The sequence below is a fragment of the Mesoplodon bidens genome (genome assembly GCF_964165515.1).
Source record: "Mesoplodon bidens genome assembly, chromosome: 19".
Taxonomy (NCBI): domain Eukaryota; kingdom Metazoa; phylum Chordata; class Mammalia; order Artiodactyla; family Ziphiidae; genus Mesoplodon; species Mesoplodon bidens.
Window position 1 is genome coordinate 20485816 of NC_138179.1, and position 14790 is coordinate 20500605.

At 42.1% G+C, this 14790-nt stretch overlaps 2 protein-coding genes across 3 annotated transcripts in view; one reads left to right on the forward strand and one right to left on the reverse strand.

Annotated features, from left to right (window-relative positions):
• The window catches only part of NUP88 (nucleoporin 88), a 37932-nt gene extending 37464 nt beyond the window's left edge, over positions 1 to 468 (forward strand). Inside the window, exon 18 of the mRNA XM_081218735.1 lies at positions 221 to 468. Within this exon, the coding sequence (XP_081074861.1) occupies positions 221 to 284 (64 nt within the window). The 3' untranslated portion in view covers positions 285 to 468. The remainder of the gene's footprint in view (positions 1 to 220) is intronic.
• Positions 469 to 559: 91 nt separating this feature from the next.
• Positions 560 to 14790, reverse strand: part of RABEP1 (rabaptin, RAB GTPase binding effector protein 1) — a 107164-nt gene continuing 92933 nt past the window's right edge. For both annotated transcript variants that reach the window (XM_081218734.1, XM_081218733.1), the window contains 6 exons: positions 13945 to 14085; positions 8234 to 8423; positions 7558 to 7613; positions 5277 to 5375; positions 4184 to 4300; positions 560 to 3426 (listed from right to left, as the gene is read on the reverse strand). In XM_081218734.1, coding sequence (XP_081074860.1) covers positions 3325 to 3426; positions 4184 to 4300; positions 5277 to 5375; positions 7558 to 7613; positions 8234 to 8423; positions 13945 to 14085 — 705 coding nt within the window. In that variant the 3' untranslated portion in view covers positions 560 to 3324. The remainder of the gene's footprint in view (positions 3427 to 4183; positions 4301 to 5276; positions 5376 to 7557; positions 7614 to 8233; positions 8424 to 13944; positions 14086 to 14790) is intronic.

Below are 14790 nucleotides of genomic sequence, written 5' to 3' on the forward strand. Positions count from 1 at the left end.
CAGTGAATATGTTCAAAAATATTTCCAGCAGCTCCACTACTGTATTTGCTGCCTCTAGCCTTAAATGAATTACCATCACTATCCATCTGAAACCTTAAGCCGTTAATTCTAGCAGAGCACTTCTAAGATACTTCAGTATTACTAAGTTCGTAACAAGTCAATATTCATGGTTTATTCATTTGTTGTATTACCCAGAGTGAGTAACTTTATGATTTTACAGGGGTGAGCACATAAGAGAAATGGTGAAGCAAATTAACGATATCCGAAATCATGTAAACTTCTGACACCACCAGGAACAGATTCACACCTGAAATTAACACAAGTGAAGGCTTAAACTCATTGTAAAACGAACAGGTAGTGTTATCTAATTTATAAAGAGGCATTTTAAAGGATGAACTTTGGTGTGGTTGTTCATCACTTTTTATACTTGTTTTATAATTACTGAATAAATGCTTTTATTTAAAAATTGGAATGTGGTTTATATACAAGTTCAAGTATATGATTGTATTCAGCAAGGGCCTAGGATTTAAAAGAAAAAAAAAGCACCCAAGACTTTCAGCTGCACGCTGCCAGACCTCCATGAACCCTACTGAGTTTTCTTGATATTTGAACAAGAATAAAAGCTGCATTTTAAAGTAGCAGCACCAGAAATATGACTCTGAAGAGGGACAAAACCCTAGAACTCAAAGGAAAAGGCCACACAGTATACTAGACAGCAGCTTTTTTAATTTGAACACTTTCTTCTTAAGGACACGCCTTCAGTACAGTTAACAAATGGTTATACCTGAAATCTGCTCACAGCAGAACTCGGTATCCACAATTGCAAGGCCACTGCTGGCTCACCTCCTCGACAGGCAGTATTTCCTTTCAGAGCTGAGTTCGGCTGTGCTCTGTGTCCCAATACATGTCACTGAATGGGTATGAGGTGCACATGTAGGATCTCAAATGGAGAAACAAATAGCTTGGTATACAGTATATGATTTTGTCTTTTAGCATTAGGTAATATTTTTATACCTGCCAATGAGTTCTGAAAGGTAATACCGTACCTGCCTAGAAATGGCTGAGTGACTGCCAATTAAAAGCCACATGGTAAGGTAGGTTACAGGTAAGAGGTAAATCAGGTTAGACATGCGTGAGAACACGTGTACACAGACTGAATACAAGCACAGGAACACTCGTGAAACCCAGCTGACCTTTTCTTTTGTCTTGAAGGGCTTAAATATTACCTTCTAAATCAGCTTCCCATTTATAAAGAAAGAAAACCCAGTTTAAAAAAGTGTTTCATACCAGAAGTAGAGACTGTTAACAAAACCTAGTCTCAGTTTGGGTTTTTCTAGCATATTTTTCTCAAAAAACTGGGTTCCAACAATTTGCATCTGCCACTGTAGAAACTGCTAACAGTTCCCTCATCATGAATTTTATTGGCCCAGTACCATCTTATGGAGAAAAACATCAGTATCAGCAAGGTACCCAGTCTCAGCCAAGCAGTTCCCTGGGAGTTGTAGTTCAGTTCATTCAGGAAGGTTATGAATTATCCATCTTGACTTATGGTGCCAATTTTAATAATCTGAAACAAATTAGCTTGGAGTTTATCCAAGGGACTAGTCTGACACTTATATAGTTTAAAGTGATTGCATTTTTGGAATTAATAAAATTCCCTGTAACTCAATGAGGATACATGTTTCCTTTAAAGGAAACAGAGTAGTACTTTATACAAAGGGACTTTAAACCAATTAAAATAATGTTTCATGCATGCAAGCCTATAGCACTATTTCCATAATTAGTGTTTACTTTCAAAATTCATAATCGTGAATGTAAGACTACAGCAATAGCCCAAGGAATGAGGTATGTAGGCCTTACCTTGTCCTGTCCTATGGAAGACAGAAATAAAGATCTTCAGGGCTAGTCCATTATGACTTCATTTATAACAAAGACAATTAAAGTTGTAGCTTTATGTGAGCCAAACAATCTACTCAATCCACTTAATTTCCATATGGTTCCTTCAAGTACTCTGCCGTTACACAACACCAATCACAAAAATTTGAAAACAGTTTTACTTTTGAACCATCTGTATGATGAATTAAACAGTGTAGTCTTCCACTGGCTAACAGTGCTGCAGGTAAACAGTGAATATAAATCCATTCTGTGCTTTCTGCAACACTTCATAAGGCTACGGCAAAGACAACCTGTTCATTGAAGCTTTATCCACACAGGAAAGGAACCTAACCTCACAGAAATGACAAAGCAGATTTCCAAACTGATCAACTAACTGGGTTTTCCCCAACTTCACCATAAGCGTTATCACGCTCCAGGCCTAAAACAGAAAAATACAAAATAGGTATCTGCCAGACCTAGTTATCACCATTTTTGTATTTGACACTTTTGAAACAAGTACGTACTCAGGCCCACTGACTCGAGTTGAAAATAAAATAAGCGGCAGACTTATAAATTTATACTAGATGTTGTCAGACATAGCTTGTTTTATTAATATTTTTCCCACTGATCCAATAACTAAACTAAAACAGTTTTCAAAAGAGTAGATGGTGCCAGTTCAGCTTGGCCCTGGTACCTGTGAGTCCACGAAACTTACCCAGGTAGCAGGAAAAGTGCTTCCGAACAGTTTCTTGTGCTTTTCCTTTAACCTCAACTTCCAATGCATATAGCCCCAGCCAAGTTTGCAAATCCTCATAATTAGTTCGGTTCCAATTCAATTGAATTGGTTGTCTGCCACCGTCTTATGGTTCTCAGGCAAGTTTCAGTAGCATTTAAGGTCCTCCAATGCAAGATAAAATGGTTAAAAAAAAAAAATACACTGAGCTAGGAAATACAGTCACTAGCCAGTGGGCTGCTCTCAAACTTCATATTTTAATATAAAATATTCATACGGCACACTCCACCTCTGTCTGCTAGCTGAATACTGTTACTGATGAACTCTAGACAACAGAAACAAATTCTCTCTTCCAACAGCTATGAACAGGAAATGCCATTTCAAACACTACTGGGACGGTGCTGTAGGGCAGGGAAATGTTGACTAAAGCAGGCGAGGAAACAGCACTTCCTCCATCACCAAATCTGATCCCACACTCCCTGGAATCAGGTCTGGAGTCTGGCTAGCGTTCCCAATTGAAAGGTCTTTTTTGCTGCAGATTACCCTGGCTGTTTGCTGCTCCCGTGCTGCACAGTCTCCCCACTAGAATTAAGCATTTCTGCAGTCTTCCTTTTTCTCTGTGTGACTTCTTCTTCAGTTAAGAGTTAAATAATTAATGTTGCTCTAAAGATGAGTTAAAAACCCAAAGTGCAGGCTAGAGTCCTGCCATGAGGGTGTCATGTCTCAGGGAGTTGGTTAATGTCTGTCAGTTTGGTATCGTTCAGAATTGCCCGGATTCTCTCCAAGGAGTCTGCTTGCCGGATCCGCTCTAACTGCACCTAGAGAAATAATGCGGTGAGGTAAGTGCAGACGGCTCCTGCCTAGACCTTCTGGTTCACTCTTGACTGGTTTAGCTGAAATGGAGATGAACTCAACAGAGACTAGTCACTTCAAAGAAAAGGGGCAGCAAGAACAATTAAATCCAAAAAACAATTCCCAAAAGCTGCTGCATAACAGAGCCAGTATAAGGTGCTGAGACTATGGAAATGAATGAGACTTGATCCTTGACCTCTGAGAACCCACAGTTCAGTTGGGGGAAAAGAACAAGCTTATATAGAGTTTTAGCACAATATACTAAATGTCACTATACCAGCTTGGGGACCTAGAGAGGGTTCCACAGGGAGGACAAAGCTAAGCAGGGCCCTGGAAGAAAGGAGCAAGGGGGCCATGCTTCCAGAGGGAACACATGCTGTGGGCAAGGAACTACAAGTAGTTTTTAAAAATTATAGAACATAGAATATAAAATGTAAGGCAGAGAGATGGACAAAACGTAGGGATAGGCCTGGCTGGGAAGAGTCTTACATTGCTACGCTAAGGACTTTATATTTTACCCTTAAGGGCCAGCAAGGAAGAGGAAAAGCGTTTGCAGCTTAAATGACCAGGCCGGCATTTGGAGCTGGGGCAGGGGCAGCCATAATTTGTAATCCTCTAGCTATTGTCAGTGGGCCAGTCAGGGATTAGCAAATTCTCCTGGGTACCAAGAACCCCAAAAGTGCCTCCTCAGTGTTCTGTCTAGGGGTTCCCCAAGTGCCTCACCTGAAGGGTCTGAGAAAGCTTTACAAAATCTCTCTGGACTTGTTCACTGACATCTAGTTCTGTCTGCAACCTCTGAGCTTTGTTCTTCTCTTCAAACATTAGTTGTTCAACAGTAACCTAAAAAAATACAAGTTTTGAATGAGGATTAATGCTGGAGAGCCATAGGTCAAATCACTCAGGAAATCTAGGCACCTGTCATTTCCTACGACTAGAGAGGAAAGGTGGGTGCCCATCATATTTCTATATCCTGTTAGTCTCCCTTTGACTCTATCTTTACAGGGCAAGGGTGCACATTGCCTAAGGTACTTGTTCTAGGTCCTAAAATGAACTGAGTATGAGAGCCAAATTAAAAATGAATGAAAGTGCTGTGCTCCACCCCTCACCCCCAGCAGCCTGGTGACAATGATTAATCATCAAAAAGCAGCTGCCGTAAGATCAGTTGCTGTCCTAGCAACAGGACAGGATCTTTAAGGATTTCCTCTGACAACCACAACAGTCAAGCATCTGCCAGGAAGATTCTTAATGAATATGCCTTAGGCAGCCCCAGCTATCCCCAGTTTTCCTTACAGGGAAACTTCAGCAGGACCCCCTGTGGGTGAGCCTTTCTAAAAACAGAGGACTATTAAATAACACATAAACAACATTTTTACCCTTAAAGGTTAGATCACAGCCCACCAAAACCAAACTTCCCCCACAGTTAGCCCCATGCACTTTTATTCTAACAGGACTAATCAGAATTTAGGCAGCAAATACGGTTCAGTGCAATATTTCATAAATCAATGAAATGGAATGGCACTTCCAAAGCAATGCTTCTGGCTATGGCAGTGCCAAGTTTGGTACATGGCCTTTAGCTCAACGCCTAAAAAGCCAGTTAAGCCTGTGACACAAACCTCCAGAGCTGGCAGTGTGCACATCTGACCCAACTCTAAAGAGATAAAGTCATTCCATTTTCTTTCTGCAAGGGGAGAATCTTGCCAACTTTCAGAAGGTGGCGCTATTTCAAAGCAGCAAGGCTTTTTTTTTTAAAACAGCGAAGATGTGATTCTACATTCTTCACACTGCTTTTTTATGAAACTACCAACAAAAATGTCACCTTAGCAGCAGTTTCTTTCTTTAACTGTTCTTCCAAAGTGATCTTCATCTCCTGAAGGCTCTCAAGCTGTTGAGACTTCTCTCTTAATGTGGACTCCAACTGTGAAAAAGGGAAAAGCTGAAACACATAGAAACTCCCTACAGGTCACAGCACACCTGCCTGGAGGAGCCTGGAGAAATGCACCCAAGCTCGCATCCTCCTAGGCCCTGGATACTGGCTATGCTTGGAATGCTCTTCTTACCCTTTGATATCTGTGGATCTTCTATTGATTCTTCAAGACCTACTCTTCCTCTTATTAAACGTTTATTAGGCACCTCCTATGTTCTAAGGCCTGGGGATGGAAAAATCAGGAGAGACAGACATGTAAGTTAACTATGCCATGTGAACATGGATGAAGCAGCACTTAATTCTGCCAGAAAAGTTGGGAAGGGCTTCCTTGAAGAGATGACATCTGACCCTTAAAGGGTGGTAAGGGGGAGAAGGTGGAGGGAGATACTCCAAAAAGAGGAAGTTGACGTATAAAAAAATGAGTTAAAGAACTGAGGTGAGCTCTTGCTATGTTACAGCACAGAGTTCTGGGGCCCTGGAGGCTGAGGCCGGAGAGGCAGTGGTGAGGCAGGAGATCCCAGCTGGGCTAAGGAATATAAATAAAGGGAACTACTGAAGGGTTTTAAACCAGACTGGCTCACAGTCAAGTTTATAATCACCTTGGTTTCAATATGAAAATGAAATTTGAAGGGGATCAATTTTGGAGGCAGGGAAAGAAGTTAGGCTGTTACGATGAGCCGAATGAGCACTGAAGTCAACCCAAACAGTGGCGGAGGGAGTGGGGAAGATGGGACACGTTGGAACACTGGCGACTTCTGCCAGTGTAACCTGATAGCACAGTGGGAGCCAAAGCCTGACTGTAGCGGCTGAGGAGTGACTGGGAGGTCGGGCAGTGGAGATGACTCTTTCAAGAACTCTGGGTATAAAAGGAAGAAGGAGGACTGGTAGCTGGAGAAAGAAGTACAATCCAAACAGAAACTTTTCCCCTCTTACCAGGAGACCTCTGAGATTGGTTATGCATAATGGAAAAGACAAAGAGGTAGAAGTTCAAGGCCCACACTGGAAGGGGAAGATAAGAGAGGATGCCAGGAGATGTGAGCGACCCAGTCAAAGCACATGTGCAGTGACAGAAGACTAGGCAGAACAGGTCACCCTTTCCTCTGAAGAAGCAAGAAAGAGAAGGCTGGGAAGCAAAACAGAGCATACGACCGAGGAGCCGAGGAGCTGAAGGCGGGCCCTGCTCACGACGGGGGCACAAGGCCGCCACGTGCCGTCACAAGGGGACGAGCTGAGTGGCGACTGAAACGTCCACCGCGAGGAATGGAAAGGAGCAACTAAGCAAATGAAAGGCTACTGAGCAGCACCTGGCAGCAGGACCATGCGGTGTTCCTCATTCCAGTGGAACCAGCAGCTGGGGGCCGAGGCACAGAAGGTGGACACCAGGATTAATCCGGGGTTAGGCGGTACCAAGTGAGGGTAGCACAAGAACAAGGAATCGGGGGCTTGCAGGCGTTAGTGGGAGACTAGTTGAAGAGGCAAGCCATGTCAGATGCAGCTTAGAAGGAAAGAAAGCAAAGCCATGAAGAAGTTGCTAAAAACCAGCAGAAAAGGAAAAGTTTAAGGAACTGAAGGTCTGAATGAGGTACTCAGACAGATGAACCTATGGGATTAAGGGCTGGAAAGATGGTAGACAGGGGTCAGGGGCATGAACCTGGAGTGAGATGTCAGAAGTGGGGCAAGGTGCAGGCAGGAGTGGGGCCAGGCAGGGCAGCACAGCAGCAAAGGTCACTGAGTCAATGAATAACGAGGCCAGTAAGCTGAATGGGGTCATCTACCAAAAGGTGTTCATGGTGTCTAAGAGAAGGAGACTCTAAGCCAGCTAGAAAACATCACCTCCTGTTTGTAAAAGATTTTGTAGCTTTAAGTATCTAAGTATTTTGTAGCTTTAAGTATCTATCATGTCAAGACCACACCTTGCCTGTCCTTCCACCACAGTGGAAGCTCCAGGCTAAGTCACATCTTAGTCTTCCCTGTATCTCCTCCAGTCAGCACAGAGCAGGCTCTCATTAAATGGTCTCTACCATCATCACGCCCATATTCCACTGTATTTTTCCCAGGAGTTGCCTGAAGGCAACTGTCCTAACTGTATTTTATTCCTTGAGTCTAGCACAGTAGGATTCAATAAGTAAATACCGGCTGCTGACAGAATCAATTTGAAACTCATGAAACTCACCTGTCCTTTTTCTACTTTTATTCTTTCTAATTCAGCTTTTAGGCTAGAAATGGAAGCTAGGAGGAAAAAAGGAGGAGACATGTTAGCATTTATTCATTGTTTTGCATTTAAATTTTTTCTTAAAACACCCCTTTCCCCTATAAGCTCAATCTCATGCAATGAAAGTCAAATGCTGTACTGAACACAGTGGGCAGAATGGGGGTGAGGGACCAACACCCCTTTCTCAAAATTATCCCCAACCAATCAGCATCATAATCAAGCTCAGGAGAAGTGAGAGTCCACACAAGAACACCATGTCATAAACTGTCTGCATCAAATACCTACACCTAACTCTGGGGGGTGTGGGGGGAGCTAATCCCAGCAGGAGTCTGTTAACACTTCTGAGTTCTGCAAGGCAATGCCACCCATCTACTCATATTCCCCAGCGTCTGGGTTCAAGTCCTGAATTTCCTATTAGTAATTGCCAGAGAGGCCACCAGAGCCCCTAAAAAGATGAGTTTTTTGGGGTTTTTTTTTTAACTCCTAATCACTGGATATATCAACATCCAGAGAAAGGGACTGAGTCCTTACTTAGTTCTTTCCTATACTTTTTTGTTTTCTACATTCTAAGACTGTTATAACCAGAGAAAAAGTTTTTAGTGCCTTCAATTCTAAACTACATCACTTTTATCTTCACCTATTTCTTCCTTGCAGTTTTCTATTTCTAGCTGCAGAGTTTCTTCGAGGTTTTCTTTTAAACATTGTTCTGCTTGAATCTGCTCTTTCAGGAAAAGTATTTCAGCCTTCAGCTTTTCTTCCATGTGATCTGCTGCTGTCCGCACATTAATGATGTTCTCACGGTATTTTAATACCAACTCCCGGAGTGCCTAGATTCAAGAAATAAATGGATATTGGGTTTATAAGGGTGAAAGAAAATAAACAAAAAAAGCTACAGATTTTCTGCAACCAGAATTTCAGATGTTGTTCTAGACAGTTCAAAATTTAGGACTTTGAACTCCAACCCACTCTTGGCTTCAAGGGGCAGGTGTTATGCCATGTTATTATTCAGTATGTTAAAGAAATAACATTACTAACCGAAAAATGTGTATTGTGAACTACATATTTTTCCCTCAAAACTGTTTCATAAATGGAAAAATTAAAATTTGAAGTGACTTACAATGTGGGATTCACTATGAATAGCTTAGACACTTCCACTATTACCTGCTTAAATTTGAAGGGAGTTAGTGAATGAGGATCAAAAAGACTGAAACTCAGAAGCAAGTATGAACTCCAAGAGGACAAAATGTACTTACTTATTCATTTATTCATTCAAACAAACACTTGTTGAACACCTACCACAAAAGCAAAGTACTGTTAGGCCAGAGGCAGGTATGGCAAAGAGGGGCTTTCTAAGGTGATCAGCTGTTTTTCTGTAATAAATTCAGTTTAAATCTTATTTTTTCCCTAAATTATAGTTGTCTTCTTTTAAAAATCCTCCTCTACGCCCCCCCCCAAAATCTTCCCAATTATATCTTAAAGCAACTCTAAAGTAAAAACTGGGATTCTTAGATAACTACCAAATGTATATATAAATTAAAGAACAGGGCTTCCCTGGTGGCGCAGCGGTTGAGAGTCCGCCTGCCGATGCAGGGGACACAGGTTCGTGCCCCGGTCTGGGAAGATCCCACATGCCACGGAGCAGCTGGGCCCGTGAGCCATGGCCACTGAGCCTGCGCGTCCGGAGCCTGTGCTCCGCAACGGGAAAGGCCACGACAGTGAGAGGCCCGCGTACCAAAAAAATAAAAATATAAATAATTTTAAAAAAAGAACAGCAGGGGAAAAAAAAGGCAGTAACTAAAAAGGCAGTTTTTCTTGAAAAACTGTATCAAGAAAAATTTCGTAAGATTTATTACAGAATCAAGGTTTACAGGCTAGACTGGTTATAACCTTCAAGGATTCTTGGAATTTTTTAAAATCTAGGTACAAAAAGTCCTTATAGAACATGCAGAGAGGAACCTTTCCTGCCAAGTGAAAAGTTTAACAGAGGTGGGAAGTGGTATGCTGACAGCAAAAATAGACAGGTCCCCAACACTTTCTCCTTGATGAGCTCAGTCACCAGTTCAGAAAGGAGAGCGAGCTCTCCAGAGTGTCAGTAACCTGAGCTGAGACCACAAGCTGGGGGAGGGCAGGGAAAGGAGAAGGAGAGCAAGGGGCTAATGGCAGGGTAGGCAACGGAGCCTGTGTAAATGAGCAAATAAAAACAAAAGCTAAGAGTCATGTTAAAATCTATATGGGAAAAAAGAACGAGGTCCAAACAGTAGGGGTTGAATCTTCAGGACAGGATTAGGAAAAACTGTTACTTACAAAACTATAAATCTCTGTAATGTCTGACTTTAAAAAATTGAACAATTATAAATTTCTTTTAAAAAGGGGGGGGGTTCCCTGGTGGCCCAGTGGTTGAGAGTCCGCCTGCTGATGCAGGAGACACGGGTTCGTGCCCCGGTCCGGGAGGATCCCGCATGCCACGGAGCGGCTGGGCCCGTGAGCCATGGCCGCTGAGCCTGCGCGTCCGGAGCCTGTACTCCGTGGCGGGAGAGGCCACGACAGTGAGAGGCCTGTGTACCGCAAAAAAAAAAAAAAAAAAAAAAAAAAAAAAAAACAGAAGGATCTTACAGGAAATATTTTTTCTATTTCATTTTGAGAGTTGCTCTATGAAATCTCATGTTTGCCTATACTGTTTGTAGTGCTTACTTGGGTTTCGCCTAAGATGATACTTTTCATGAAGTTGAAAGGTTTTAAAATGTACGAGGGACTTCCCTGGTGGCGCAGTGATTAAGAATCCGCCTGCCAATGCAGGGGACAGGGGTTCGAGCCCTGGTCTGGGAAGATCCCACATGCCGCGGAACAACTAAGCCCGTGAGCCTCAACTACTGAGCCTGAGAGCTCTAGAGCCCACAAGCCACAACTACTGAGCCCACGTGCCACAACTACTGAAGCCCGTGTGCCCAGAGCCCATGCTCCGCAACGAGAAGCCACCACAATAAGAAGACCATGCACCGCAACAAGGAGTAGCCCCCACTCGCCGCAACTAGAGAAAGCCCGCACACAGCAACAAAGACCCAACGCAGCCAAAGATAAATAAATTTATAAAAATAAAAAAATAAAACATATGAATATAAAGTCTGGAAAAAGTTAAGGAGATACTTATGAATGTCTCAGGAAACTTCTGGTTTTGCAGCCCTGATTCTCCCAACCACAAAAGAATGGAAGTGAGCAAATGCCATAAAAATTATCAGTAGACAGAAGGAGGCTGAGTGTGCTGTGCCCTAAGTGCTATATAGAAAAACAAATATCACAAGGAGCCAGCATGGTGACCCCCTTCAAATATTTAATTTCTGGTGCACTCTCAATCTGGTCCTGCAAGAATAATACAGACCTTCGATTTGGCAAAGGATTCTTAGATATGACACTGAAAGCATGAGCAACAGAAGAAAAAAATAAACTGGACTTTATCAAAATTAAAAACTTCTGTGCTTCCAAGGACACCATCAAGAAAATGAAAAAGACAATCCACAGAATGGGAGAAAATATCTGTAAATCATCTACCTGATAAGGGACTTGTATCTAGAATATATAAAGAACTCTTGTAACTCAAGGAAATAAAAAGCAAATAACCCAATTTAAGAGTAAGCAAAGGATCTGAATAGACATTTCTCCAAGGAAGATATAAAAATGGCCAATAAACACATGAAAAGATGCTCAATATCATTAACCATTAGGGAAATGCAAATCAAAACTACAATAAGATACCATTTCACACCCACCAGGATAGCTATAATCACAATGTGAGATAACGATGAGTGTTACTGAGGATGTGGAGAAATCCTCAAATGATAAAACAGGGTTCTCATATGACCCAGCAAGTCCACTCCTAGGTTTCTACCCAAGAGAAATGAAAACATATGTCCACACCAAAACCTATACATGAATGTTTATAGCAACATTATTCATAGTCCAAAGTGGAAACAACCCAAATATCTATCAACAGACAAATGGATAAACAAAATATCCATATAGTGGAATATTATTTGGTCATAAAAAGCAATGAAGTACTTATACATGGTATGACATGGATGAACATTGAAAACACTAAGATGTGTGAAAGAAGCCAGACACAAAAGACCACAAATTATATGATTCCATTCATAGGAAAGAAAGGACAACCTATACACAGAAAGATTAGTAGTTGCTTAAACCTTGGGGAGGAAGGGCTGAATAAAAGGTAAGGGGTGGGCTTCCCTGGTGGTGCAGTGGTTGGGAGTCTGCCTGCCGATGCAGGAGACGCGGGTTTGTGCCCCGGTCCAGGAGGATCCCACATGCCGCAGAGTGGCTGGGCCCGTGGGCCATGGCCGCTGGGCCTGCGCGTCCGGAGCCTGTGCTCCGCAACGGGAGAGGCCACAGCAGTGAGAGGCCCGCGTATCGCAAAAAAAAAAAAAAAAAAAAAAAAAAAAAAAGTAAGGGGTTTCTCTTTGAGGTGATGAAAATACTGTGGTGAGGGCTACACATCTGAGAATATATTTAAAACCATTGAATTGTACACTTTAAATGGCTGAATTATTTGGTATGTGAATTACATCCCAATAAAGCCTGTACGTATGTATGTATGTATTTGTTCGTTTGCTTACCACGTCACGCGGCTTGCAGGGGTCTTAGTTCCCTGACCAGGGATTGAACCTGAGCCCTCAGCAGTGAAAGTACAGAGTCCTAACCACTAGACCGCCAGGGAGTCCTTTTTTTTTTCCTTCATCTTTATTGGAGTATAATTGCTTTACAATGTTGTGTTAGTTTCTGCTGTACAACAAAGTGAAATCAGCTCTATGTATACACATATATTCCCATATCCCCACCCTCCTGAGCTTCCCTCCCACCCTCCCTATCCCACCCCTCTAGGTCGTCACAAAGCATGGAGCTGATCTCCTTATGCTTCCCACTAGCTAGCTATTTTACATTTGGTAGTGTATATATGTCAGTGCTAATCTCTCACTTTGTCCCAGCTTCCCCTTCCCACTGTGTCCTCAAGTCCATTCTCTACATCTGTGTCTTTATTCCTGCCCTGCCACTAGGTTCATCAGTACCATTTTTTTGGATTCCATACATATGCGTTAGCATACAGTATTTGTTTTTCTCTTTCTGACTTACTTCACTCAAATTGAAGTATAGTTGATTTACAATATTGTGTTAATATATGCTGTACAGCAAAGTGACTCAGTTATACATACATAAACATACATTCTTTTCCATTATGGTTAATCTCAAGATACTGAATATAGTTCCCTGTGCTATACAGTAGATCCTTATTGTTTATCCATTCTATATATACTAATAGTTTGCACCTACTAACCCCAAACTCCCAGTCCATCCCTCCCCCTTGGCAACCACAATTCTGTTCCCTGTGTCTGTGAGTCTGTTTCATAAATTTGTGTCATATTTAGATTCCATATATAAGTGATATCATATGGAATTTCTTTCTGACTTAACTTCACTGAGTATGATAATCTCTAGTTGCATCCATGTTGCTGCAAATGGCATTATTTTGTTCTTTTTTATGGCTGAGTAGTATTCCATTGTATATTATGTACCACATCTTCTTTATCCATTCATCTTTTTTTTTTTTTTGGCTGCGTTGGGTCTTCGTTGCTGCACACAGGCTTTCTCTAGTTGTGGTGAGCGGGGGCTACTCTTCGTTGCGGTGCATGGTCTTCTCACTGCGGTGGCTTCTCTTGTGGAGCACAGGTTTTAGGCACGTGGGCTTCAGTAGTTGCAGCACAATGCTCAGTAGTTGTGGCACGTGGGTCCTAGAGCGTACAGGCTTCAGTAGTTGTGGTGCACAGGCTTCAGTAGCTGTGGCACGCAGGCTCTAGAGCGCAGGCTCAGTAGTTGTGGCACATGGGCTTAGGTGGTCCACAGCATGCAGGTTTTCCCAGACCAGGGATTGAACCCACGTTCCCTGCATTGGCAGGCAGATTCTTAACCACTGCACCACCAGAGAAGCCCCCAACCATCTGCTAAGGGACATCTGGGTTGTTTCCATGTCTTGGCTATTGTGAATAGTGCTGCTATGAACAAAGGGGTGCATGTATCTTTTTGAATTATAGTTTTGTCTGGATATATGCCCAGGAGTGGGACTGCTGGATCATAAGGCAACTCTATTTTTAGTTTTCTGAGGAACCTCCATATTGTTTTCCATAGTGGCTGCACAACTTACATTCCCAATAACAATGTAGGAGGGTTCCCTTTTCTCCACACCCTCTCCAGCATTTGTTATTTGTAGACCTTTTTAAAAAGAATTTGTAGCCATTTCAGAAAATGTACTTGTTTACATTTTTGATCTTATAGAAAATAAGTTACCTCTATAGTGTCTGGGAGAATGAAGTCTTCTGCTTGTTGTAAGGACACATGCAAGCTATGCTTTCCCTGAAGACTGTCATTATCTTTCTGTAACCTCACCAGCTCTTCTGAAACCTGTTCCCGTGACTGCATCAGCACTGCCTAAAATAGAAACAGATACTAATCACAGCCAGAAAGGTAAATCCTATCTGCTGATAACTGCACCAGAGAAAAACAAAGGCCAAATGAAATAAGGGCTGAGGATGGACGGTACATGATAAAGCTCTGTAAGACTTAAAAAAAGCAGCTCAGAGATTTACTGATTTACAGCCCTTACATATATTCAAGGGGACAGGAAATGAAGCAAGTATCTGAGCTTATTCTCCACTGTTTCTACCAACAGCTTAAAAGTAATGAATTTCTTCCCCCATATCCCTAGGACCAGCATCTCTAGCTCAATGGAAGAGGTGGACGTAATCAAGACATATCAAAAAAGTGTGTACTCCAAGACAACTCCTACTTCCTCACAGCATGCATTCCACAGGAGGCAGGGATAAAACAAAAAGCAGTATCTTCATCTTTCATTACATATACATATGTTCAAGCTCAGGATCACTGTGAATGGCCCAAGGACCCCAAATATTAGACGCCATCAAGAGGCTTTATGCTTAGGAAATTCAGGACATTTGAGCAGCTCATTCTTAAAATGGAACACGTTCCTACTTCTTCCACTTGCTGATGTATACAACAATTTTAGGTATTTCATATGAATTTATATCAATATAAAAGTTAGTCCAGCTAATTTGAGTATAAGATAAAATTCTGCAGAAGTATTTCTGCTAATTTTTACTACTAACCATTGAACAT